The 27,053-nt window shown below is 39.6% G+C and overlaps 2 protein-coding genes across 2 annotated transcripts in view; one reads left to right on the forward strand and one right to left on the reverse strand.

The window, feature by feature from the left end:
- The first annotated feature begins 1,309 nt into the window (after nt 1–1,309).
- SPMIP3 (sperm microtubule inner protein 3) lies at nt 1,310–8,382 on the forward strand. The gene is made up of 4 exons (XM_056853343.1): nt 1,310–1,377; nt 4,694–4,786; nt 6,729–6,910; nt 8,270–8,382. The coding sequence occupies exons 1-4, from the start codon at nt 1,310–1,312 to the stop codon at nt 8,380–8,382; spliced, it is 456 nt and encodes a 151-aa protein (XP_056709321.1).
- A 5,234-nt stretch (nt 8,383–13,616) lies between these two features.
- The window catches only part of ADSS2 (adenylosuccinate synthase 2), a 35,741-nt gene continuing 22,304 nt past the window's right edge, over nt 13,617–27,053 (reverse strand). The window contains exons 3-13 of the mRNA XM_056852359.1: nt 26,693–26,761; nt 25,609–25,659; nt 23,107–23,173; nt 20,142–20,249; nt 19,835–19,916; nt 19,187–19,313; nt 18,113–18,267; nt 17,241–17,365; nt 15,821–15,918; nt 14,719–14,868; nt 13,617–13,856 (exon numbers count right to left, since the gene is read on the reverse strand). Coding sequence (XP_056708337.1) covers nt 13,804–13,856; nt 14,719–14,868; nt 15,821–15,918; nt 17,241–17,365; nt 18,113–18,267; nt 19,187–19,313; nt 19,835–19,916; nt 20,142–20,249; nt 23,107–23,173; nt 25,609–25,659; nt 26,693–26,761 — 1,085 coding nt within the window. The 3' untranslated portion in view covers nt 13,617–13,803. The remainder of the gene's footprint in view (nt 13,857–14,718; nt 14,869–15,820; nt 15,919–17,240; nt 17,366–18,112; nt 18,268–19,186; nt 19,314–19,834; nt 19,917–20,141; nt 20,250–23,106; nt 23,174–25,608; nt 25,660–26,692; nt 26,762–27,053) is intronic.

Genomic DNA, 27,053 nt, shown 5'->3' on the forward strand with positions numbered 1-27,053 from the left:
GAACTTTGAATCTGAACAATATGAACAAGGACCGGAATACAAAGAGCTACTGAAGCTCACCCAAACAGCTTGAACTGGTCCACAAGAATTTCTTTTCTGGAAGAGGTGACTTCCAAACCAACTCAAACTATTTTTGAAATTTCCCCCATTTCAGAAGCTTGGCATTTAAGTGCAGTTTGAGCAAAATTAACATGGCAAGTATGGGTTCATAGAATTAATTGCCCAGTTCTAGAATTCATTTATTTGTTTAGCCATAGGCCGTTACAACATATCCTTACATATGTATAAAAAGCTTTAAAAGGGATAAAATTGCATCAATATACAATGCCTGGATAAAAACTATTTCATACAGAATCTCTATTAAAACAAATATCGCACTCATTTGCTTTCCTATACAAAATTTTTTTCAATAGCTTCAACAGCTCTAATCTTCCTGGCTGCAATGGCAAATTGAGACATTCTGAAGGTGACATGCGAATCAGAGTCAGAGAGTAAAAAAAACAATTTATCAACTACAGAACAAAAATTTACTTCTATCAAAATTCCATCCAAGAATTTGGCTCTAGGCTCATTATACAACAGACATGACAGCACATAATGAAAAATGTCCTCTGGTGATAAAGATCCACAGATACATGTGCGATGTTCCTTTGGGATTTTATTATACTGGACTGTCAGAAAGGCTGAAGGCATGGTCTGAAATCTTAGGGGGGTGAAAGCCCTATGGATCTGAGATGTGAGGTTAACCAAATAGGAAGATCTAAGATGGTCTTTCTCATAGTTATGGAACCAGGGTGGGAATTTAGACTCGAATTGTTACTTTGTTACTTTGTCAATTAAGGCATCCATCCTAAACACCCAGTCACCCAGTAAAGATTTATCTGAAGCAGCATCTAAAAGATCATCAGGTATAGAGTAGCGATAGAATTAATTGCCCAGTTCTATGGATCCTGTTCTTTAATATTCCTAAGTAAATGGGGAAGGCCAGGCCACTATTCACAAATACAGCGCCTTCATAAAGGGCTATCAGTAAAAGTACACTTTCAGAAGGGGAACTGCAGGAGAACAAAACTTTAAAAACAAATCCTTTGTTTTCATTTTGAATGTAAATTTCATGTCCCCCTAATGCTCTACCAAAGCTACTTGACATGTATCCTTTTTTCTTCTTAAACAAGAGATCTTCTGGCACCTTAAGCAATAACAGATTTATTGAAAGATAAGCTTTTGTGAGCTAGAGCCCACCATTTTGAGTAGATATTGAATTTGTTCAATGAAGTATAACATCCTATAATCTTTTGCAGAGGCGCCAATGGCAGGACCTGCTACATCAATAAGATTACGGCAGTTTGTAGATTCAAAACCCAATGTTCCTGTAAGGTAAAGTATTAAATATCCCTTACTCCCTCGGAATTCTGTTTTGGAATTGAAAAAAGTGTCAGCTCAACAAAAGGTTTAGTGAGATGTCACATGTAACTTGGTCGGTAGCCAGATTTCTTGTAATTTCATTAAGTATGCCGCACTAAATGGACCTTTGCATACAGTCTGCTCTCTCTGATGATGCGAAAATTGTGTTGATATTTTAGGCTATGTTGCCTTCTGCCTGGCAAATTTTAAGTAGAATCACTTTGTTTATGCCAATAAAGGTATTGAATTTGAATTTGAGATGTCACATGGAGCAAGAAAGCTCCACCCAGTTAGTCTAGCAAATTATGATTATCAGAGGCTCAAAGAGCTGTTCACATGTATCACATACCGATCAAGGTAAAACCAGCCTTTCAGAAAATTGCTTCATGAACTTTAAAATCTGTATGTCATTAACTTGTCATGCAGCCATGTCACCAGAAGAAATTTCTAATGGTTAATGCTCAAGTTAACAGATCAAATACACTGATCCTAGGCTTGGAGTCTGGAAGGAGTTTCTAAGCTCTTGCCTGCACTGAAGTATGTGATAGCATACAGGCCTGACCAAACCTCCCGGACTGGAGCTGGCAACCCGCTATGCAGGCACTCGACTACTGTTCTGGCTGTGCGCCCGCCCCAAACGCTATGGGACGGTCGCTGCGCGTTCCGTTGTAACGGACTCGGCCGCTCCTGCGAGTGCCGTGCAGCTAGCAGCTAGGAAGCAGATGCAAGGGCAGCCTCTGGTGAACCTGAGAGAAGCCATGTTCCTGTACAACCCCTATTCCAGCCGCAGCCATGTCATGGAAAGTAGACAGTCACGTAGTCAGTGCCAAACACCCCCCCTTGCAACATCCACAGCTTAATGGGCCATCAACAGCGATCCTGATATCAAGATGAGTCATTCCTCCAGCTATGCAGCAGCGATCCCAGGACATTTGCACAGATCACACCCATTGTTCCAGAATGTTAATCTCGTCAGCAGAGATCTCCCGGTTCCTCTCGGGTCGCAAAAGCCATTGGAATTAGAATAGATTTCCAAATTCTCACTACCCCACCCCGGTAGCCACAGATTAATCCTTTTGTCACCTTTTGTCACCTGGGAACCTAGGAGAGGTGAATCCCCTCTCCCCGCCCCCAGAAAAACAGTATATCTGGGGTACCCCAGCCCATTATGTCACCTTAGGTCTTTCCTGGCACCTTTGCCATTACTCTGTTGGTTTGGTTTTGCGCAGCCTAACCACGCTCCCTCCCGCCTTGCTGGTCAAGTCTACGGGAACCCCTGCCCCCATCTCGGCTTTAACTTTCACTCTGTCTTAGTCTACGTGAACTTGGACAACACCTCATCTAGATACGGTAAATATACCCCACCAACGATCTTCTGCCACATTGGCATCCGTGCTTGTACTCCTCTCTTGATATTCCTAGATTCTCTGTATGTCTGTGTTCATCACTGAATTGAATGAAAAAGACATAAACACTATTTGGAAACCGTTGTCTTTATTCAAGGTCTCATTAAACGGATTCTGGTATAGCTGAGTGCGACCTGCTTTATAAATACATAGTTACCGATTGCTTAAGCTAATTCCCCATATTAATAGAGCAATTCAGTTAACATATGGTTATTTACGATTTGTTAAAATGATTTGTTAAAATCAGTGTTTCATTTTAGAAAGACCCTTCATCCAACTGACTTAACATGTCTTGTATTTTTAATCTAGGGATGTGGAGTCACATCTTAACTGTGTAGCAGAGCACCTCTTGCTCCTTCTTTTCTTTGAATGTATTGCAAAAGGGCTTTCTTCTCCCTTAAAGCGTCACTTGCTCAATAACATCACTAACAATATTTGTAAAGACCAATAAGTTTCTGGCAACAGAGTAACCTAGGAGAAGCAAGACTGAATTGCTCAGGAAGGAATTAGCATAGGAGCAAAGTTGCAGTGTAATGGTTCAAGACGTGATGTTCATTAGGGATAGCACCTTCCCTACACTGATTGTTCAGTTGCCTTAAACAAGTATGTTTTTATGTATAGTTCTATTCTAACTGCATTTTTTTTATTAGGAGTGACCCAAAAAATGCTGGAAAAAAAATCTTTATTCAGGAACCACTTTTTGGCTCCCTTTAAGGCAGTGTGGTGTAGTGGTTAAGAGCAGTGGTTTGGAGCGGTGGGCTCTGATCTGGAGAACTGGGTTTGATTCCCCACTCTTCCACATGAGTGGCAGAGGCTAATCTGGTGAACTGGATTTGTTTCCCCACTCCTACACATAAAGCCAGATGGGTGACCTCGGGCTAGTCACACTCTCTCAGCCCCACCTACGTCACAGAGTGTCTGTTGTGAAGAGGGGAAGGTCATTGTAAGCTGGTTTGATTCTTCCTTAAGTGGTAGAGAAAGTCGGCATATAAAAACCAACTCTTCTTCTAAATCACTGGGCAAAAACGCATGGTCGCTTTATCCTCCTTTAATCCGTTTTAGCCAGGATTGAACACACATTAAACGAAATGCATGTGTTCGATCCTGGCTGAAACAGGGATTAAAGGAGGATAAAGCAACCATGCGTTTTCGCCCACTGTCTTTTTTGGGGAGAAAAAAACACTGAAAAATACAGATACGGCATGGGGGGGGGGTTCGGTTCAGCTTTGCTGAACGCACTCCCCTAGCCTGCACCATGATTCTGTTTTCCATGTACTTTGCGCGGGATTCTAACGGAACACATGAAGCTGCCTTATGCCAAGTCAGACCATTGGTCTATCAAAGTCAATATCATCTACTATAACTGACAGAGGCTCTCACAATCCCAGGTAGAAGTCTTTCATGCTGCCTACCACCTTCTAACTGGAGATGCCAGGAATTGGATCTGGGACTTTCTTGCATAGAAAGCAGATGCTCCAGCACTAAATCATTACACCTCCCCGCCATCATGACTCAGAATCTTCTAACTTTAAAACAAAATCCTGTTCTTTTTAAACGTAGCTATCTGTGTTAATTCTAGAACAGCTAGTTACATTACAGCCAGCAAGATATAGTTGTCCAAGCATCAGACTAATATCATCCAAATACCCACTCTGCCATGAAGCTTGCTGGGTAACCTTCAGCCAGTCATTGTATCTCAGTTTTACCTACTTCAGGTTGTTGTGAGGATAAAATGAGGAAGGACATTCAGATCCTTAGGCATACAATAACAATGTAGATAATTCTCAGGTCATGGTTTTTTTCTTCCCAAGATTATTGATCGTTTAACACAAACAAATGTATTTGAAACAAAGTCCTTAATAATATTTTTATTTTCCTGCTAGAATTGTTCATCATCAGGGAAAGGATGTTCACGGTTTCTATCCAGGGCAAACGGCTCGGGTTCATGTTGCATATCCTCCTGAAAGACAACTGGGGTAAGAAAATATTTTCTTCAGCCTCTTATCCTTTACCCGTGTTCTAACTGGTAGGCAGTGCCATCTTAAACAGAGTTATACCTTCAGTTACTGATTGTCTTACTGTGCCATCCTATGCGGTTATAACCTTCTAAATCTGTGGATTTCAGTGCTACCGTGTTTCCCCGAAAATAAGACATACCCATAAAATAAGCCGTAGCAGGATTTCTAAGCATTTGCGCAATATAAGCCATACCCCGAAAATAAGACATAGTGATAGGCGTGGCTATGCAGCGTACCAAGACTTCCCGCCAGTTCGCTGTTCCTGGAATTTCCTGTGTGCCCCCTGATGGAACAGAAGACATCCACAGTAAGACCCATTTTGGGGCTTTTCTCTATAATTTTTCTCCTGTGTGTGTGTGTGTGGGGGGAAGCAGAGTCTGTGTGTGTGTGGGGAGGGAGCAGTTTCTGTGGGTGGGGAAGCCAAAGGGGGCTTTTGCCTGTTCTGCGGGGGGGGGGGAGTGCCCCGAGTCTCTCTCTCCCTGGTTTGAGGGGGGGGCTTCAGTTGTGTGTCCTCAGGTTTTCCCTCATTCATAAGATTGGTTAGGTCTATTTTGATGCTTGCTCAAAACTGGTTTTCAAATTCTGACTTAAAGAATGCATTTGCCTGGTCCTGAGTCCGATGCAAAAGGGGAAATTCCACCCCCTCCTGCTCCTTATGCATAGGTAGCTGCCTCTGTCCCTTTCCATAGTTTGCAAACTCCTAGGTGTCAGGTGTTGCTTTGCAAACATGTTGCTTTGCATAGTTTGCATGGTTGCAAATGTGTTGCTTTGCATTGTTTGCATGGCTGCAAACAATGTGTTTGCAAATGTGTTGCTTTGCATGGTTTGCAAACTTCTTTGCACCTGCCCCGCCCTTGCTCCCCGCAGCTCAGCTGTTTGTCGGGGCTGGGAGCCTTGGGCGTGGGCGGCAAGCTCTGCTAATTGCAACCCCCCATTGTCAGAGATGCACATTAAGGAGGGGGGACCCCTTTCGGGGCCCATATCTCAGCCCCCCCGACCCAATCTTTACAAAACTTGGGGGTTCTTGCTACGCTGAAAGTTTGGGACCTCTACCCCCAAAAATGCCCCCCCGGAGCCACAGAAAGGCGTGATTGTTATGATGATGTTCCAGAAGACGACGACTTAACTATCTTTGAATAAATGTAGATTGTTGTACCATACTTAATAAAAATAAGACATCCCCTGAAAATAAGCCATAGTGTATCTTCTTGAGGAAAAATAAATATAAGACAGTGTCTTATTTTTGGGAAAACATGGTAAGCACCCTCCTAAAACATTATACATATAGCCCTTTACAATTTTGACTCAGAAAGTCATCTTAAAACAGAAAAGTGATCCCCACAAGAAAGGAATTGTAGACTAAAGTTAAAAATTATATTTTGGAAGCAGAGATCTTTCTTCTCTGGGCTTGAACGAGCTCAACACATTTATCTTGGACCTCGATTTATTAGTGTTTAGCATCTGAGTTGAAATCATGAAATCATGTATTTGCATTCATGCTTGATATTTAAAGATTTAGAGGAAAAGATCCTTCATACAAACAACAAAACCCAGCAGCTAATATTGAAAGCTATTTATTGTATAATACAGTGAACTTCCACAGCAGAATAAATCAACATCGTTTACACTGATTAACTGCAAAGTGCACAGCCTCATTTGCACTATTTCGGAAGTCTGATGGAGCCAAATGAACAACAATAGCTTATTATGAGAGTCTCACTGTAAGCTGTTGTATTCCTAATGCTTACTAGCTTATGGATGGATTATAATTGAATGATGCATTTCAATACGTCATTAGGACAAGCATTTAGATATTTGGCTACTTGGATGGAGAGATCATGTTTTTACCAAGCTGAATGTCAGCATGAGATTTACTAAACTATTTATACTTTTCATCTAGACCTTTTAAAGCACTGCAGCCAGCTCCACCTCCAATAAAACGTGAAATTGTACCTCAGCATGATTTTGACTATTTAATTCTGAAGAGGTATATCCATTACCAAAGGACAAAGAAGAGACCTCACAACTGGTACACACAAACCACATACAGAGAAGCATTCACATTCCCATTTTATGAACCAGGTGGGTAAGTTCTACCAGCCTACCAACATAAACCCAACACATATTGTGTTTGGAAAGCTCATCTTGTTTGCACTGATTTAGATGTTCCATTAGGTAGATAGATATTGTAATGGAGAAAGGCCAACAGAAGCTCTGTACATTATATAATATGTAGTTGAAGCAAAGCCCTGTGGTATTTTCCAGGAATAATATAGAAGGTAGCCAATAGGTTTGTTAGAAAGAACTGCCTTTATTTTGCCTCTGATTATAGATTAATAGATCAGATGCTATAGATAGCCTGGAAATAAGCAAATGACACCTTTTCCCACTAAAAGACAAACAGGAGCAATTTATATGAAGTTTGCCCAACAGAGTTATTACATTCAAGTCAACTATAATTTAAGCAAACCACTTAAAAAGCTATATTTTTTCTTACAACCAGTGTTGGTTGTATATAACCAACTGAAGTATACAAATAACTGAAGTTAATGGGAAAACCTGTATGAATCCTGTAAACTTGATAAGTAAAGCCATTGGTTCATGGATCAGAAGTCTACAATAACATGATCACTAGTTTGATAATCAGTAGCTGACTGTTCTACCAAACTTTATTTCTCCTGATACTTCTTGATCAGGGAACTTCAGAACTGTATTTTCAAGCAGCAGGTCCCTAAACTACTAAGTAAACCTATTTTCAAACCGAGGGAAGCAGCCAAAACACTTTTATAACTGTAATACTGAGCTATCATTGGGGAAATGTCAGTCACCTTGGCTTGCCAAAACCCTGGGGCATGGCTAAACTCTTTGGATTTCAGCTATTTCTCAAACCACATTTGCAAGATTTCCTTCTCTAGACGTGGTTTCTTTGGTGAAATAAGACATTTAGAGCAAAAACAAGATCCTGAATAATGTTCACATTCAATGAATACTTCTTTATAAAACTCTACATGGTTTCTCTATCCATTGTAGATTTCGAACAATCATAGTTGCATCTAATGGAGGACTACTCCATTAAATTCACTTTTCTTTCCTTTTACATGACAGTCCTTCATATAATTGTTTCAGTGCCTGCTTCGGTGTGTTATTAGTTCAATGTGTACAGCAGGTTCTTCCAACATTTTGTTGGGCTCAGAAGTGAGTCATCAGCTCAGAGAAACCAATGGAGAAGGGGGAAATAATTTAAAGCAGGATGAGAATGAAACACATTGAAGTGAACAGGATGGGGGACTCAATAGCAAGGTATGATTTAAAAAAATAATCTGCGCGATCCTTCAGATGAGAGAGTATGTGTCAGAATGAAGTCCAGGGGAGCTGCTGCTTGATGTCATTAAGCATTAAATTTGATCAAAAGAGACCAGTAACTGTTTGTTCTAATTATAGACATTGCTGAATTTGGGGGTCTCCCAAGAATTGAAGCTGAAGCATTATCAGTTTGGAAAAGTACTTCTGCCTTGAAGAGGACGAAAGTTAGACCTTCGTTTATGGGGTTTTGATAAGTTCTTGCATCTGAAAACCCAGCCAACATCAATATGGAAAAGTCTTTCAAGATTGCTTCTGGTGCATGCTTCAAGTACATCTAGCACTACATGGGTGTTGTGACAGTTATAAATACAAACTGCATTGCTCTGCAACTTGAAGAATTAATTTTAAGATATAGAAAAGCTATGAGTGACACAGATAAAAATGATGAAATGGAGCTACAGTAAAATAATCAGCATTAGATGTGTAACTACTATGTGGCCTTCCCTACCTACAAAAACACCGCACAAAAAAGAGAATAGCCTGTTTTGTGTAGTAAACAACTAGGACTGGAAAGAACCAACTTTGAAATCCCTATGCTACTATAAAGCTGTCAGGATTATCTTGGAGCAACCACAGTCAAGCTTACCAATCTCATAGGGTTGTTGTGAAGATAAAATGGGGGTGTGATAAGAACATAACTGCAGCTGTGCTGGATCAAACCCATGATCCGTCTCTTCAACATGCTGTGTCATAGTCGACCAGTTGCTCTAGAGAGCCAAACATGTCAAAGAAGTCAAGGCCCTCCACTGATGTTGCCCTGGTATCCAGAGGTTTATCTGCCTCTGAAAATGGAGATTCCTTTTAGTCACCATGGATAGTAGCTATTGATGGGCCTATCCTCTTAGAATCCATACAGTCTCCAGCCATTTATGCTTATGGCCATCATTAGGTTCACCGACAGTGAATTCCATAATTTAATTACTTGAATAAGTGTTCCCCCCTTTTAGTTCCAAATCTATTGTCCATCAAATCCATCAGATGTCTCCAAGGCCTAGTATTATGGGCGAAGGAGAAGAGTTCTCTGAATTCCCTTTCTTCCCCCATTAGTAATTTTACAAGTGGGGATCCTCAAGAAACTTGTGGAAGCAGCCATCCCATTTTGGCCCTCCTTGCTTCCTCCCCTCACTCCCACCCCCCTTCTTTGCAGGCTTCCCCCTCCCAGTCCTGCTTTTGGCGGCTCACCCAGAGCAACCCAGGGGAGCACGCTGAGGCTCCCCCCTCCCAGCGGCTCTTGCGGACTACTCCGGGCAGGCGCACCAAGGCTTCCCTCCTTCTCTCTTAGCAACTCACCCAGACTGCTCCATGTAGGCATGCCAAGACTTCTCTCCCTCTCTTTCCCTCTTTCTCTTGGCAATTTGCTCAGATGCTCCAGGCAGGTGAACCAAGGCTTCCTCCTCTCTTTCCCTCTTTCTCTTGGTGGCTCGCCCGGACTGCTCTGAGCAGGTGTGCCAAGGCTCCCCTCCCTCTCTCCCTCAGCGGCCCACTTGGATTTCTCTGAGCGTGTGTGCCAAGGCCCCCGCTGGGAGCTGCTGCTGGGCTGTGCTGCCACTGGCAGCCTGAGTTAAGTGCATTTTCTGTGCTTGTGCAGAGAACTTTTTTTTATTTTGAAGGGGAACTTAAAACCCCCATTTATTTATTTTTAGTTTTCAGTTTCTTCTGCACACTCGGGGAGTACCCAAGTTTGAAAAAATGTCTGTTTGGGGTAAGTGTGCACCCCATCTATCATGTGTGCCATCCTGAGCTCCTTGGAGGAAGGAAGGGATTACAATATACTAAATAGTATAGGAAGCATCCCAAAAATAAATGATTAATCTTTCTCCATCCTAGGATCAAAAAGCACTTAATTTTACCAAACTCAGTTGTGAAATATTTCCTCTGATCCACTCCATTGTTTCGTGCTTCCATTCGGGCCGTTTTACCCTGCCTTTCTTCTGCTTTGAATGGAGAATTGTTTTAACTCTGGAACTGGCACGTGTTACACACCTTGGCCTCTACTTAATTACAGTGACACTATTTGCATTTACTTAAGATATTCAATTGTATTTTGGATTTTTCACCTTTCTGCACAAACACTACAGATAGCTGACACAGAGGAAGATAGTTTGAAGTTTTTCAGTGTATTAAAGTTTTTTAAAAGCACATTTCACACATATACATGCATATACTCAGTAAGGCCATTGGAGTATCAAGGGTGGATACTCTGGCAGCAGCTTTCTAGGGTCTCAGGTAGTGGTCTTTTATATCACCTACTATCTGATACTTTGAACTGGAAATGCCACCAATTGAACCAGGAGGCCATGAGAATGAACAAGTTGGTCCGACAGGCTGGAAGAGGCAGAGACTGACAATGCAGTTTTGCAGAACTCTACAAACCCCTTCCCCATTACCTTACTGTAGAAAATAACAAACCTGGAAAGTTACAACTACTGAGAACTGGTAATAGACCTGCCTCAATTTTGCAGTACAGAAACACCCACAAAAATGTTAACTGTTATAGCAGAAATAAGTTCTGAGACAAATGCTAAGGGATTTATACTAGCATGTGTTATCACTGAAGGCAAGAGAAAAGCCTTGGATACTAAAAGAGGACTGGCACTTTTTAAAAACTGGTGCTTCTCGTGCACAGAGGTTCTGGTCACATTTTCAAAACCATCTATGAGATCAAATATACAGCTCATATATTTGTAGCATATTACAAAGTAAACGATACAATGTTTTCTATATGTGGAAACATGTAATCTCATAAATAACATTTGATATTTAATTAATGTGCAGGAGTGCTCCAGAGCAAAGGTATCTAGAAAAACTACACCGATGGAAAGAAATGGAGAAAATCAATGGTATACATTTGCTCTGTGCTATGCCTACAATTGAAGTTAGCCATGTATATATTAGCCATGATTATTATTAAAATACTCACTAAGAAGAGGAAAAATGACAAGAAAGGACCGGAGTACAATAAACTGTGGAACACAGTTGCTTCGTATATTCTGGGCAAGTTCTAGAAATCAAGCCCAGAAGAGGATTCCTAATGCATCAGTACCAATCCAGAAAGGAGGCCAGGTTGAGCCTGAAACCAAGTTCTTGGGAAAAATTTGGGAGAATTACTAACAAGCCTTGTTCCCAATCGAAACACCATTATGCTTTCCTAAGGCTCAATGCAGGGTAATGTTTTAAAAAAACAACTACTCAAAACTAAATCTTGCAGTGGATAGCTGGCTGAAAAACAGGCTCAGCTGACTCACACTGATCAAAGAATGAAATAACAAAAACATCAGAAGAGAGATAAAAAGTAATGTCATATTAAGGCGTAAGAGCATCTGAATAAGTACAGTAGAGTCAGGATGAGGAAGCATGCTCTCTATCTCACCAAACACATTAAACTTAGAAGGGTTTGTCCTTCTAAAATATTTGTGCATTATACATTACATTAGAGGGCAAATTTGAGTCTTAGAGGCACTTGGAAAAAGTAAAAATCATAGTCTTATAATGGTTCTATATTATGAGGCACAGCAGTTCCTCTTTCTCACAATGTGACTCATGTTATAACAAACTTATTCCTCTATTAACAGGGCTCAGGCAGTAAAGTTAGTGAGCGCACAGAAAATCTTAGCTCTTTTTAACAGAAAATGCTAAACAGCATAGTGTTAAAATAGGGATGTCTCACATAATACTGTGAGGGTTCCACTAATATAAGGCTGTGACACAAATGGAGCACAGGAATGAAAGCCAAACACCTGTTTATTCATGTACTGCTGACACCATGGTCACAAATTACTGCCAACTTTCACAGAAAGTTAGGGTGGCATTTTCACAGAAAAATAGTTTGTTAAGCCCTCTTCTTCCCCTGCCCAATGAAATGACAAATACTCTTTTTGATAATGAGTTCAAGCACTCAAATGGATTTTTCAAGACTCACAACTACAGCTGAAATCTTTAAAATGTATTTTCTGGGTCATTTCATGCATTACAGTCATAAACAGAACTGGAAAACTGTCGAATGCCTAGACATAGAATCCAATTTTTAGAGACCAGGGCAATGAGGAATTTGGCATTTTCCAGCCATGTAGTTTATCAGTGTTTACGAACAGTAGTATTCAAGCGCTAACTGGCAACAGTAACCCTTTAATAAATTATCAGTGTATACCTACGTCTTGAGTACTATTTGAAGTTCTCCCCTTAATCTAAAAAATATCACTGCAACGAAGAAAAGACTGAAATGAGCAAAGATATAGAAGGATTATGTAGGAACTGTGGGGGAGGAAAAACAGCATTCTTCACCTTCCAAAATAATGACCAAGGAGGAAATAGCAAGTCATTAATAGTCTTGCGACTGTTGAAAAGTATGGTGGGAAAGAAATGAAACAAGTTACTCCTCTGCAGTACCAAAAGCTGCAAGGTAAGAGATCAAATTAACAGGTGTGTCCTAAAATCATAATGAACGGGAGGGGCCGTGGCTCATCCCCCATGGCACGCAGAAGGTCCCAGGTTCAATCCCCAGCATCTCCAGGGACCAGGCAGGTAGGTGATGTGAAAGACCTCTGCCTGAGACCCTGGAGAGCCGCTGCCAGTCTGAGCAGACAATACGGACTTTGACAGACCAAGAGTCTGATTCAGTATAAAACAGCTTCATGTGTTCAACGGCTTTTGCAAAACACAAACATGAGATGAATTGTATTGTCTTTGCATATTTGACAATAATACATCCAGGCTTTAAAAACAAACAAAAAACCTGTGTTTTCTTCAGTGGCTATTAAGCTAGGTAGCCCAGGGTATCCCTAAATCTGCCTGCCAGAACTTTGTGTGTCCATAATCCATGCAATGATTGTTCATTTTATTTTCCGTCATCCTTTAAATAACTGGCACTGGTTGATTTTGGCATTAGGCTCATGAACTGATGGATCATTGGACTGAATGACAAACAGCAGAAACTCAAAAGTATCACAGTAAAACTATTATGAAAGCCTTATAGTAGTGAGCATAACACACCTGCAACATGTTTTGAGTATCTTCATTTATAAATTAAGTTGTTGCACTATATACATATCAAGTACCTCTTCCCAATTCCCACCATCATCACACTAATTTTAATAAAAACCGTAACAAAATTTTAGTTTTCTTCATCATTATAAAATCATCCCTCTTTTTTAATCACACATGACAACAGCAGCCATAAAGTTAACAACAGCTCAAGGAGTACAAATGATGAAAAACTTTATGTGCAAAACTGCATTAATTTTTTAAGCATCTAAAAATTCAGGAAGAAACATCACCAAAACCAGAGACAATAGAACACATGCTCATGAAAGTAATGTGATCCTAGATTTTCAAAGAAAAAGTTGGAATAAACATCTGAAAGAAAAATCTGGAGGCAGCAAGATAAAAATGGTGGCAACTGTGACAAATGTTCTGGAATCTGTGAAGTTATAAGAAATTTTATCGATAAATTCCAAAATCTTTATAAGAGTAGCAGTTGTTGTCTACACCAATCAGGCTCTTTAACATATAAGGCCCATCCTTCCAAAAGTCACTGTTTGTGAGCTATGAATAGGAGATACAAGGAATGAGCAGTTTCTTTGAGGAGTGTGCTTTCTTCCAAGAATCCAGTATCTTTAGAAGAGCTGGATCATTGACTCCCTGGATTTTCCTACTCCAATCCATTTCACTGCAAACACAAAAATATTTTCTACATCAAACATAACATCTTCCTAAATCAGTAGGCTTTCAGTAAGTTGCAACCATCTCTGAACCAAATGCACATTGTATTACTTCTTAATACTGTACAGTTACCCGGTTGGCCCATGGACAGAGTTCTTCAAGCATTTCAACCAGGCACTGCAAAACTGGTCCAGAGAAACTTAAGGTTTACTGGCAAAACTACAGCTGTTGAAAAAAAAATTCTCAAAAATCTAACATATTAAACTGCAGCATTTACAATCAAGTTAAACTGCTCTTAAAACTGAAAATTAGCTAGTGGTAACCATGACTTTTAAATCAAATGCAGAGTATGGAATTGCCAGGTTTCTCAATGAAAGAAATGGGCACTCGGTAGTTGAGCTGGGTGCACAATCTAATAAACCAATGTTAAAACTTAACCAATCATTATTTTTACGACAAAACCATAATTTCAACAATAAGACAGTAACAGTTACAGATTAAGATAATTGCCTTTTATAAGGCAAGGCAGTAAAGTGATCTGGAAATAAAAAGTCAACCAGTTTACAAATAAACTGGAAGATCCATTCCAGTTCAGAAAGCTGAGCATGCAGACTCTGACGCATCAGTTTCACTGAACATGACTTGCATGAGCAATCGCTTCTATGCATAGATACCTATACAAATTATGAACTGCAGGGCCATTTTACCCTCACTGTATTAGCAATTATACTTTACAGACACATACCTGCAAAAAGGGCACAAATATAGCCGGGAGGAATATGTGTTACGTCATTTTGAGCAACAAAGCATTGCCTTTGAAGAACTTCTGTTTCTAATGGGTTGCTTGAACCATATGCCCACTTACTTACCTGGAACACCTAGCTCCATTTCTATAAACCGAACATAGTTCTGCGCATTTACAGGAAGATCATCAAACGTCCTTGCATTTGATATGTCTGTGTTCCATCCTGGAAGTGCCTCATATTGTACCTCCACTTTATTTAAGACTTCCTGGTTTGCTGAGAAGAAACATAACAATGATGTACAAATGTAAACTTCATTGTGTTGGTTTGTTCTGCTGCCAGTGACATCAAGGCTGAGTGGTTTAATAATTCAGCCTGGGAACCTCTGCATCTCCGAGTGACCCAAAGCATTAAGAGAAGTAACACTTGAATGAGAATTCTTTCTATCAGCACTTACTTCCAGATTTTTTAATCTCAGTAAGTATGCTAAAAAGATGAAGGGGAAAAAAATTCTGGCTTTCCAAAACAGCCAAGGCTGTCTCAAATGACTCAATAATACAGGATTACTGAGATTAAAAAGATTAGGTTTTTCAGGTTTCTCCCAAGTCCTTTGCACAGGTGAGATGGAGGGGCGGGGGACTAGACTAATTCTCACAACTCTATACATTCTAAAGTTGAACATGAGCAGAAAGAACTAACTGTAGGCACACCAAGACTGGCTAGCTACATCAAAAAGTAATTACAGGGGAACTGTAGATACTACACCAATAGAGGTAATTTCAAGAACAAATGGCTTGGGACCAGAGTACCCGACGTACTGCCTTCTTTTATATGAAGCTGCCCTGCTTCAAATGCTCCATTCCAATAATTTACTGATGCCCTGCTTCAAATGCTCCCACCTGCAGAGGTTAGGCTATTGCAGAAGGGCCTATTCTGGTGCAGAATCCCAATACCTTCTCCAAACATGTTCATTTGGCACCCACTTTTGGTATACTTTACGGATGTGACAAAAACTGTTTAATAGTGACAGCGTTTGGATTTTATTAACTTAGTGCTGCTGGGATTTTAATTATGCTGATATGGTACCTTAGTTCAGTCTTATCTATGGTTTTGAGATTGCTTTTAATCTTCTTACAAGTTAATTAGGACCTCAGTATGAAGGAAACTTGCAAACACACACCTCTTTAATCATATAGAAGTTATAACATGAACACAAACAAGAACTCACCTGGAAAATGAGGTATCAGTTTATCGTTTATTTTATACGCAACACCAACTTTAATTTCTGGAAATACATCCATAATGTCCAATTTGGTAAGAGCCAATCTGTTATAAAATAAAATGATGACATTTAATATGTTTTTAGTGAAATACATGTTAATGTGTAAGTGAATTAAATTTTACTTTTAAGAAGGTATAAACTTAGTTTGAAGGGAAAATATGGATATATATAATTTACAAATATTGTAAATTTATGTGACAAACAAGCTATTTAAGCCAATGTATTTGCATACAGAATAGGCTACCTCTGTTCTCCTAGATGTCTTCTCTATATAGCCTTATGAACTATACAGAAGGAGAATACCCATGTACCTTACAGATGGTATCTCCAGCTGTACATACTATGTGGCTTCAGGGTTCCCAGCATTACCACAAAGAACTCTGTTCTGACACAGAGAACTCCCCCTTCCCCTGTATATCATCAACCTCAATCTACTTCAGAGTAGGGAAAGAAGCTCTTATGGTAAAAGATACAGCACGGGTTACATGCCGCAGTATTATGCCCTTCCAGGAAGAGCAGTCATGCTCATCTTTCTGGGGCATCTTTGTTCCACATTCTTTACTTAAAAAAAAATTAAAGCCATCCTACATCGAGTTTCTTGGAGGCTCAGAAGAAAAAAACCTTCTCAATCAAAGAAAGCTTCAGAAAAACAAACACAGTGGCAACAACAGAATGGAGGTAAGAGCCCTCTCTCAGCCTCTGTCATGTGCTTGTTTTGGGGGGGGAACTCTGGTGTGAGACGGAGGGGAGGGCGGAGCACTCCTAGTTTCATGAAACCTCTCGGAAGCTGTGGAAATCGTTCTCTTGCAGAAGGCCTGCGACAGCACAGACCTCATGTTACAGAAGCCACGACGGTGAACGGAAATAACCTCCAAAATTGACTCTGCACACATTCAACACTAATCTACTTCTTGTAACATTTTTCCAAATTAGGCAAGCTTAGCTAAACAGCAGTTGGTATAAAAATGCAGCCTGATATAGTTACAAATTTTAAAGGCAACAATTTAAAATTTGGCATTAAGTCATCTTAAAAGGCAGTATTGATATATGATCTTTCTACTTAATTTTTACTCCCTTTTCTTCCTCTGTACCTGAATGAAGCCACAGCACAAATTTTGCACAAAACCCTTTCCGCAAGAAAAAAGGTATCACAATAAAATATAGTGCAAGCTGCAGATCACTTTTATTATATTATAACTTCTAAAACCAGTTATTTCTTCTATAGTGGGACTATGAAAGTATTTTTACTTTCTACATGAAAGGTTGGTAGAGTCATTTCTATTCTTGTCAGTAATTCCACAATGTACTAAAATCTGTGATATGATAACTAATGAAGATCATCTTGTTACCACTGTGAATTACTCACGCAGTAAATCCATTGATCATGTGAGCATATTTAAGCAGCACAAGATCCAGCCAACCACATCTTCTTTTACGACCTGTGGTCACACCAACCTCCTTTCCTCGAGTTTGTAGCAATTCTCCTATTTCCTAAGAAAAACAGAATATAATCTTAATAAACTTGAAAAATTAGTGTTACTCTCTATTTATAACCAGAATTTGTTGGCAATAGAAGGTCACAAAATATATTTTTTAATGTTCCCACTCCTACATGATGCACAAAAACTACCATTCAGGATGAAGATGCAAATACAGGTGCAAGCTTTGCAATGCCAAGTTTATATTATCAGTATGAGAAAAAAAATTAAGCGAGCAGGCCATTTTCTCAACCCTCCATGTTGATTCTGCTGTATATGCCTACCTGCTACCTCACAGAAGTGCTATAGCTCAGTTATTGTCTGTGAAGCTCTGCAATCCTTGGAAATCTTAAATAGCTAGTCCTGTTAATTCAAGCTTGCCATCAAAAAGGCAAACTGTTTCTGGTACATCGTGAGAAGTAATAAAAGATTCTGCAACCGGATCTTAATTAACAATTCTGCTGCTGTTTCATGAGCAAGAACAGAATTTAGCTTGCTCTCCAACAAAAATATAGGCTCTGCAGGACTGAGGAATAAGCAGTAGTCAAAAGCGTTTTAAAAGCATACGCAACTCAAAATACGCAGGCAGCAGGTCTGTGAAATGAGAAACTTACATTTTATGTAAACAGCAGCATTTCAAGTTTAGCACAGAATCGGATGCCTGACACAGTACAACCACACACACCTTACATACTGTTGACAACTGCACGTCCATTTCCCTTCCCCCAGTTACTCGTATTCACGTTCATACGATACTTACATTGCCTTGTTCTGTAGGAAAGGCACCAATTCCAACTCTAGTTGTGTAGGCTTTCACAACCCCGTATACTTCTCCCACATTCTGAGGTGGCATGCCCAAGCCAGTGCAAACACCTCCCACGGTACAATTTGATGAGGTCACAAAAGGGTAGGTACCTATGGGGGGAGGGGAGAAAAGGGATAAACTCACAGCAACACAAAGCTTTATAAACATCAGGGGGCAATGAGTATTGTGCCATTACACTGAAAAATAAATGAGCAGCAATCAAGTTCAAACCTTTGAGGCACCATTCATTTGCATTTATCGAATTATTCACCTCCCTCACAAAAGTCTCTACAGGCGTAACACATAACTAAGATTTTAAAAATTAGCAACAACAAAAAGCCAGTGCCAGGAGTATCCAGTATCTAGCCCCCTTTTGTTGCAGAGATATGACTTCCCCCCATACCTTAGCAAAGGTATTTAAAAAATGAATCCCGAAAACCTGTGACACATATTGTTACAATGATATACTGATAGAACAATACTCTAGCGACAATTTAAGAAAATAAAAAGCCACCAGTGGGAGGAAACAGCCACTACAGGGACACAGTCAGAAGAAATGATGGCTGTTGGGGGTCGTCCCCCACAAATTCCCCCACCCATGTTGCAGCCATCCAGGCTTTACTGCATTATTTCCCAAAACTTCAGAGCAAAGCAGATTTGTGTAAGAAAAGCCAGGGAAACCCTGTGAGGTGCACAAATGCACCACAATGCTGGGGGTGGTGATGGTGGTAGATACTGTGTGGAGGGAAAGGAAAAGAACTGCTGATAGCACTGAACCCAGAGTCCAAAAACAGTTTGGAAGTCACCATAATTAGATGCACGATAGTACCCGATTCCTTGAAATATTAGGTGTTATAATGATACACATGCTTTAAAATGCTTGCTTTGATATCTTTAGACAATGCAAAAGAACTAAAATATAGTCTCACACTCCAATATCATACCCTCCCCCATATCACACACAGTTATTATGGCATGCACACTCCTTAACATCTTTTTAAACACAAAGTTCTTAATCTTGATACCTACCAAAATCAATGTCCAGCAGTGCTGCATTGGCACCCTCTACTAAGATTTTCTTTGGTGGGCCATGCAAAGCTTCATATATAAAATATACACCATCCCTCACCATTGGTTTGATCCTTTCAATGTAACCCTAAGACAAACAAATGCTTTTTTAGAGGTCAGGAGAATACTGATTACTGAGGCAAAGTCACTTGAACACTTTTTCACTTTCTAAAGAAAACTCATGCAATTAGCATTATATTATTTATTTATTTATTTATTTGTTCAATTTATAACCCGCCCTCCCTGGCCAAGACCAGGCTCAGGGCGGGGAACATCAAACATATCAATATTAATAATAAAAGTAATAATTCTAAAATTAAACAATAAAACCCAATTAAAAACCCTTAAAAACTCCAGATGGCGCTTAATTTGGCCCATAGTGCTCGGAATAAGCAGTAGGTTTCCCCCCTCCCCCAATAATGAGAGTAACATACAACAAGGTGGGGATAGGGTTATATTTAAAGACAGTTAAGCTTTGGCTCCTGTTTGTGTCAGAAGTAGTTTTTCCCCCTTTTTTCCTTTCATTAGACTAAATATACACAGAAAAATCCATCTGTCTACAAACATTAAGCCACCAAAGTATTTTAACTCTTCTAGATATAGTTTTACCTTGAGTCTTTTCAATTCTCCCTCAATGTCTATCTCTAACGTAGGGTAAATAGACTTGTACTGATTGGCCAAGACTTTGAATCTAAAAAGCAAAAAAGTTAATCTTTGCATTATGTTCTGCTGCAACATTTCAAATAAACCTGACACACAATTCTGACTTAAGTGATTTATAAAAATTGAAATTTATGAACAAGAGATTCAGAAATATTTTTAAAGAATATGAAAATCAGAAACTACAAATAAGTAAACTGACAGCCCTATTAATAAATTTATTTGAAATATAACATTACTCTGGAGAAGAGGTTACCTTTCTGAAAATTCATTGAAGTCAGAAACTAGATCACACATTCTGAGCCCACTTCGAGCTGCTTTAGAGGAATACACTGGACCAATTCCCTTTTTTGTAGTTCCCAAGCTTTAAAACACAAAAATTAAAAACAAAACACATACACACGCTACACAATCTGGTGACTCTCATAACACATAGACTACATTGTTGATGTTGTTTCTTAAAATATATATATATATATATATAACAACTCTGAAACCACCTAGTATATACAGAAGAAGCTTCCAAACTGCCATTCACTGGGGTTAATCTACTTGTAGACAAGCTCCCACGGGGAGTAAACAGAGGAGAAAAAGGGTTAGGTTGGCAGTAGGCAGAACCCCATGTAAGTAGTGCAACTACCCCAAGTAGTGCTTTTGCAACGATATACAAATCCCTAAACAGTATGGAAAAAGATAGAATAAATGCTTATTTTACCATCTTAACCCTGAAGGCGAATAAGCACAGTATTTATAAAATGATATGTTTTAGCTTTGAGATATATTAGCTTTAAGAGCCCTGTGGCGCAGAGTGGTAAGTTGCAGTACTGCAGTCAAAAGCTCTGCTCACGACCTGAGTTAGATCTCGACGGAAGTTGGTTTCAGGTAGCCGGCTCAAGGTTGACTCAGCCGTCCATCCTTCCGAGGTCAGTAAAATGAGTACCCATCTTGCTGGGAGTAAAGTGTAGATGACTGGGGAAGGCAATGGCAAACCACCCCGTAAACATAGTCTGCCTAGTAAACTTTGGGATGTGACGTCACCCCAGGGGTCAATAAAGACCCAGTGCTTGCACAGGGGACTACCTTTACCTTTTTTTCAGCTTTGAGATATATGCATTCGTACTATGCAACTCTCTGCGAGCTTTCAAAAAAAGTCCAAGTTGCCTTCATGCAGAGAATTTTGTTAGCAGTATGAATCAATGGGCTGTTAGGAACAGCAGTTACTTGGACTGTTTAAAAAACAAAGAACTATAAACTACTTCTGTTAACAGAAAGGAATATATATGGGATGTAACAACCATGAAGAGTTACCAAGATCTAACACTGGCAGCCTCTAATCTGGAGAACCGGGTTGGATTCCCCACTCCTCCACATGTAGCCTGCTGGGTGACCTTGGGCTCATCACAGTTCTCTCAGAACTCTCTCAGCCCCATCTACCTCACAAGGTGCCTGTTGTGGGGGGCGGGGGAGGGAAGGCGATTGTAAGTCACTTTGAGACTCCTTATGGTCGAGAAAAGTGGGGTATAAAAACCAACTCTTCTTCGAACAGTTTTATTTTATTCATTGTTCAATGGAACTGAACTGTTTCAAAGTTTATGTTATAGTTCTAAGTTAATTGTCAGTCCAAAATCTACAGTATACTTTCCGTTTTTTCTCTCAGGTTAGTCCACACATACCATAATCAGCAAGTTTACCTTCACCAAGAAACTGCAGCTGATCTGCACCAGTGTTCAGTTAAAAGCCTTTCACGTCAATGCAGTTATTAGCACGAGAAACATTCAATTGTGCATCGTGGAATTCCAAGCCTCCTTTCCAAGAGAAAGTGTCTCATGTAGTTGCTGGCCCAAGGCTGCCCAACCTTTCTGCCATATCAAACTCAAACTAGCTAATGAAATGGCATCAATTGCACTGTGGCAACTCTACCTGTAAAGCCTGAAATGGGACTTCACAGCAAGTCAGCCAACAGCATCAAACAGGCTGGACAAGCAGAAAGGTCAGACAATGAGGATAAAGATGAAGAAACCAAAAACCACAGGACAAAAAGAAGAATGCACAAGAATATTAACACAGCATGTTGTTTATGTGGGGGGGGGGGGAGGTCTGCTAGACTCATTTAAGCAAGGGGTGGATTGTAAAAGAATTTTCATTCTATGTCATTTTATGGAACAGCAGGACAAATACAAATTCCTCAATATACAACAAACATGGGCCAACTTCTAGAACTTAGGAAGTATTCTCAGCACAACCAGCCCCTTCACACAAAGCTGGAGCTTTCTTGCAATACAAGCCAGTGTACTGCAGTAGGTTTAAAATGATAACCACAGAACTCTTACTCAGGTGATGAGAGGATCATTGATTCTGGTCATGGAGAAGCAAAGTCAAGTGAAATAATAGCAAAGAGACAAGTTCCCCCAGCCCAGGAGTCTCTCATCCCTGGTGAGTGTTCCATAACATTAAAATACCAATTAAGAACCAAGACCCCAGACATGACCTCTCATAGCTTTAGCAAAGATTGTGAAGATTGCTTAACTACTCCATGCCATAACATTGTTATTTTGACATATGTGTGCAGGGTTGGAATGCAGAAAGCCCTTATCCAATATTATCTGTTTTTCTTGGTTCTAATCTTTAGTATGCAACACGATCTTATCCTGGTTCTGATCTTTAGTATGCAACATGATCTTATCCTAAGATGTACTAAGAGTTGGTTAGGAGAGTTCTAAGCATCGTAGGACCAGGATACTTGACGGATCTCTTTCTCTTACATGAACCCGCCTGTGAACAATCACAGGTCTTGCTCCAGTTGCCCTTGTCATCATATGCAAGAACTTGAGATGAGGCCTTTGTGCCACACCCTTAGAATTACCTTCTCATTGCTGCGTACCCAGTACCTAGTCTTTTTAGATCCAAGTCCCTGACTAAGATGGTTTGCTAGATGTTCCTGCTACTGATATACAGGTATGTTGTTTTAATATTAAGGTGCTACTGCTTTGTATGTTTGCTTTTTATTAGAAGCTGCCTTGAAAGCCTATGGCTAAGAGGAAGGATAAACTTTTTTCAAATAAGTAGTACTACTGAGCATCTTTAATAGAACCATACTTGTAAGTGAATTGGCCAAAGAGCCCTGCACATTATTCTAAGATTTCTTCCACTTTATTGTTTAAAACTTAGCTTGCAATACTATTGAACATCATTTTCCCCACATTCGACAAAAGACAACATACTTCTTTCCTGCTTGCTCTTGCCTTTGTTGTTCTTGGATGCCATCAGCAGCTTGATGGAAGTCAAATACTAAGGAATTTGAAGGGTACAAAATGAACTCTTCTGTACACTACAAGTATCAAACTCAAATTATTCTAGTATTTTAATTCATTTATCTCCAAACAGAGAATTTTGAGGTCACCATTTTCCTTAAATATATATACATCAAGTATAATGTATCTTGGTGTAGATACATTTTTTTTACAGCAAAGAACTTCACATTTGTAAGTGCAGGAAAGTCAAGGAAAACGGAAGCAGTGCTCTAGTACATGTAAATCAGCAGATAGCATTCAAACAGTGATTTTAAAAAGCATTTACGTTTCTTAAGATCCACAGCTATTAAAAGGACCTAAAAATCATCTCGCTTGTCGTGCATAAAACAAAATCCAACTTCAAACATTGATGACATCTTGCTTTCCAAACACTTAGGAGACAAACTGAAGTTTATCATCAAGGATATTTTAAAACAAAACAAACATATGAAGCAGCAATGAAATAAGTCCAAAAGGTGTGCTGCTTTATCATAAACAAAGATTCAGTGGAGATGGTCATGTTAAAATCAAAAGGACCAAACTTAATGCATTCGAAGTAAGTGTTCTCTTCATAAAGGCAAACTAAAAATTCAAAGAAAAATGCCTTCCTTCACCAAGCCAGACAAGCAGCATGGTATGATCGCACATTGCAGGGGAATATGTGAATAATGCATACTTGTGGGTGGGACTGTTCATATGGATTCATTTGTGCGTCACAAAAGTTAGATTTCTGAAGCACTCCCTAAATGAATAGTTGGAAGAGTATCTACTTAAAGAACACACACTACTGTAAATCAGTTTAAATTTAGATGCACATAAAAGCTTATTCTTCTGAGAGTCTGACATGTAACTTGACATCTAGGTTAAGTCAGTTTTTGGCACCAAAAAACTAGTTCTGGAAGCAGAGCTTCCACATGCTCTTTTAGTGTAAGTATTGTGACTTTGTAGTTAGGAAATGTGTACTGTATTTACTTGAATGAAAGACAACCTTTCAATCTATTTTTTTTTTTTTTGGGCTTTCTGAAAAAAAAGGGGGGAGATCATCTTCCACATGGATCTACAGATCTGCTGAGTGGTGCTACGCAGAAGTGGGGGGTCTAATGTGAAAGGTGATTCACTGCACACACAGAGGGCATTGTAGGAAGCATGCCGGCTCATTCAACAGCAGAGGAGTGGCAATAAAAGTAATGTAATATCTGGCAAATACTGGCTTTCTGGCAGCTTTTGAGTTTTGAGGGAAGAGGAGGAGTTGGATGGTTTTGGAAACTGTCGTTCATTGCCTGGCAAATGGTAAGAAGCAGTAGGAACAGTGTGAGTGGACTTGCTCCACTACTAATACTGTCTGATGTTTCTGGCTCAGAATTGTACTCGATACCAGGTTTTGCTTCTTCCCTTGTGCTTCAGGCATAGTAGTTGCCTAGTAGTTCAGCTTTCTTTTTTCCCAAGAGAGAGAAGCCCCCAAAGCCCCCAAGTTGACACAACCTGAGCTATAGCTACAGCAATTTGACACAACCTGAACTATAGCTGTTATGAATTTGTGGTCATTTCAGACAGGGAAGGATAAAGACATCCCTGCTGGGCTGGTGATGTAATACATTCTCTTGGAAGTGTGACTTCCTAGCTTACTGAAAGCATTGGGGGAGGGCAGTTTAACAGTGCATTCCCAAGCAGAGTAACAGCCTTATAAGCCCACTGATTTCAATAAATTTAAAGAGGGTATAATTCTGTGTTTATGATCGCACTACTAGTTGGTCAGCTGTTATCTCAGCCTTTGTCTACTAGTTGGGTTCGGGGAGGGGGGGTTGTTAGATAATCCACCGTTGCCATTACAAATTTGAAACAGTGTGATCCAATATTATTTGTGAAGAGTTACAATACAAAAATGTGTTAAAAAAGTAACTATTTTCTTCTCTAGTGTATATTGTTTATTGATTACTATGCAATAAAAAACCTTTGTTTATACTACTACTTTTTTTTTAGGAAGGGTCATTTTAAATTCAGGGTCAACTGCTTTAATCCATAACCTCCTTGTATTATTTAGGAAGGGGTCATCTTACATTCAGGGTCGTCTTCCTTTCCAGTAAATTCGGCAAAACACTTGCTCCTTCAGATGTCATGTGAATAAAAAAACAGTACTTGGGAATCCTAAAAGCCCTTTAGGAACAGACAACTGCTTTCAGTTCCCTATCACATTGTGTTAAAGGCCATAGTCAAGATCAGCCAACATTGAGGAGTTATTTGTTGAATAAAAGTGTATGGGATGTTCTGCATTTGGAAGGGGAGGCACCACTGATATCCTGTTATTTATATGGAACTTCTCTATACAACTTTTGGATCCTATGTTATTACTAGCTATTTGAAAAATGGGGAAAAAAACAAATCAGACATCAGAAATACAATTATTCTATCACTATTTTATATACTTTTACTTACCAATATGAGCCCTGTCAGATATAATTAGTCTTTTTTCCCAGCCTTCTAATCCTTTAAAGAGAAGAAATTTTACTTGTTATTCTATATCATAAATCAGATATTACATCTAACAACTTTCAGAAAGAGACAATTGAGAGACGACCACAAAATGAACTCAGTATGTTTTAGAAAACAAACAAACATGATGTGGCTCTTAAACCAAGTAACAATGTAATACCTGGAAAATGCATATGTATCAAATGCTGGGACTATAGAACCCTTCAAGTTACTTCCTAACTACATAGCATACTTCTGCATTTTAGACTACATTATTAAATGTATCATTTATATCAGAGGGGCAAACTTAATTACACATGCCAGAACTTACCTTGTCTGGAGCTAAGTAGACTGCACTGCAAAATTCTATATGACCAGGCCCTGCCACACAGTCACTATCAGAAATCCATTTACCAAGCAACCCCTTGTGACCCTCTCACAGGAGAAGGGGCTTCCCTCATTCTGGGCACAAGGAATACAGGCCTCCTGTGAGTTCTCTTTAGGAGGTTCTGCTCTCCATGTTCTGATCAACAGAGCTGAGGTCCTCCAGATCCAAAGCTGGACCTGACTAGTTAAAGGGATGAGTAGACCTTGCAGAAGTCTGAGATACTGCAGTTGCCATGGCAGCCAGTATCCCAGCCATTTCCAGCCCTGTATGCTTTGTGGGAGAAGTCCTTCCTCCTTCAAGCAACCTGCCTCTCCCAGGGAAGCTGGCCAGGAAGTTACAATTGGCATGGTTACTACAATGTTGTGGGTTCGGTTGTTTAGGTTGGGATGCTACAGCTGTGGGCTAAATGGCATGTTTCTGGAACAGCATGCCACACACTCCTGATTTAGGTATATAGTGAATACGAGGAACAATTATATATTATGTTATGAAGAAAAGCCTATGTGAATTAAATTTGTATTTTTACCAGTGTATTAACTGGACACTACAATACAGCTGAATAGGACTACAGTACACTAGCAAAGAATGATTTTTTCTGTATACTAATGTGAGAGGATTTCTAACATCTTCTGCAAGACTACCTTAGAAAGTGATTCTCACCTTTTCCTTTTTTAACATTTTTCTCTGCTTCTTCAAACAACCCTGGCAAGTGAATCACCACACCATTTCCTAAAGAAATTCATGGAAAAAATTGTTCAATGAGCAATGCAGAACACACTAAAAGTCTCTCTCAACATCAACAGTTTTTGCTTGGGGAAAAGGAAGCCACATATGTAAGAGGCCTTATACTGTTAACAATGTGTTTAAATCAGTCCTTGAATTCAAATGTTCTCATACATACAGGTAACATGATCTGGCCTGTGCTTATGCCTTATGTTTACACAAACAGATTTAGGCTGCATTTCAACAGGTTTTACCCAAGCAGGTTCAGAGATAAGGAAAGATAGGCTTCAGTCTTAGA

Source organism: Euleptes europaea, chromosome 7 (assembly GCF_029931775.1).
Source record: "Euleptes europaea isolate rEulEur1 chromosome 7, rEulEur1.hap1, whole genome shotgun sequence".
Taxonomy (NCBI): Eukaryota; Metazoa; Chordata; class Lepidosauria; order Squamata; family Sphaerodactylidae; genus Euleptes; species Euleptes europaea.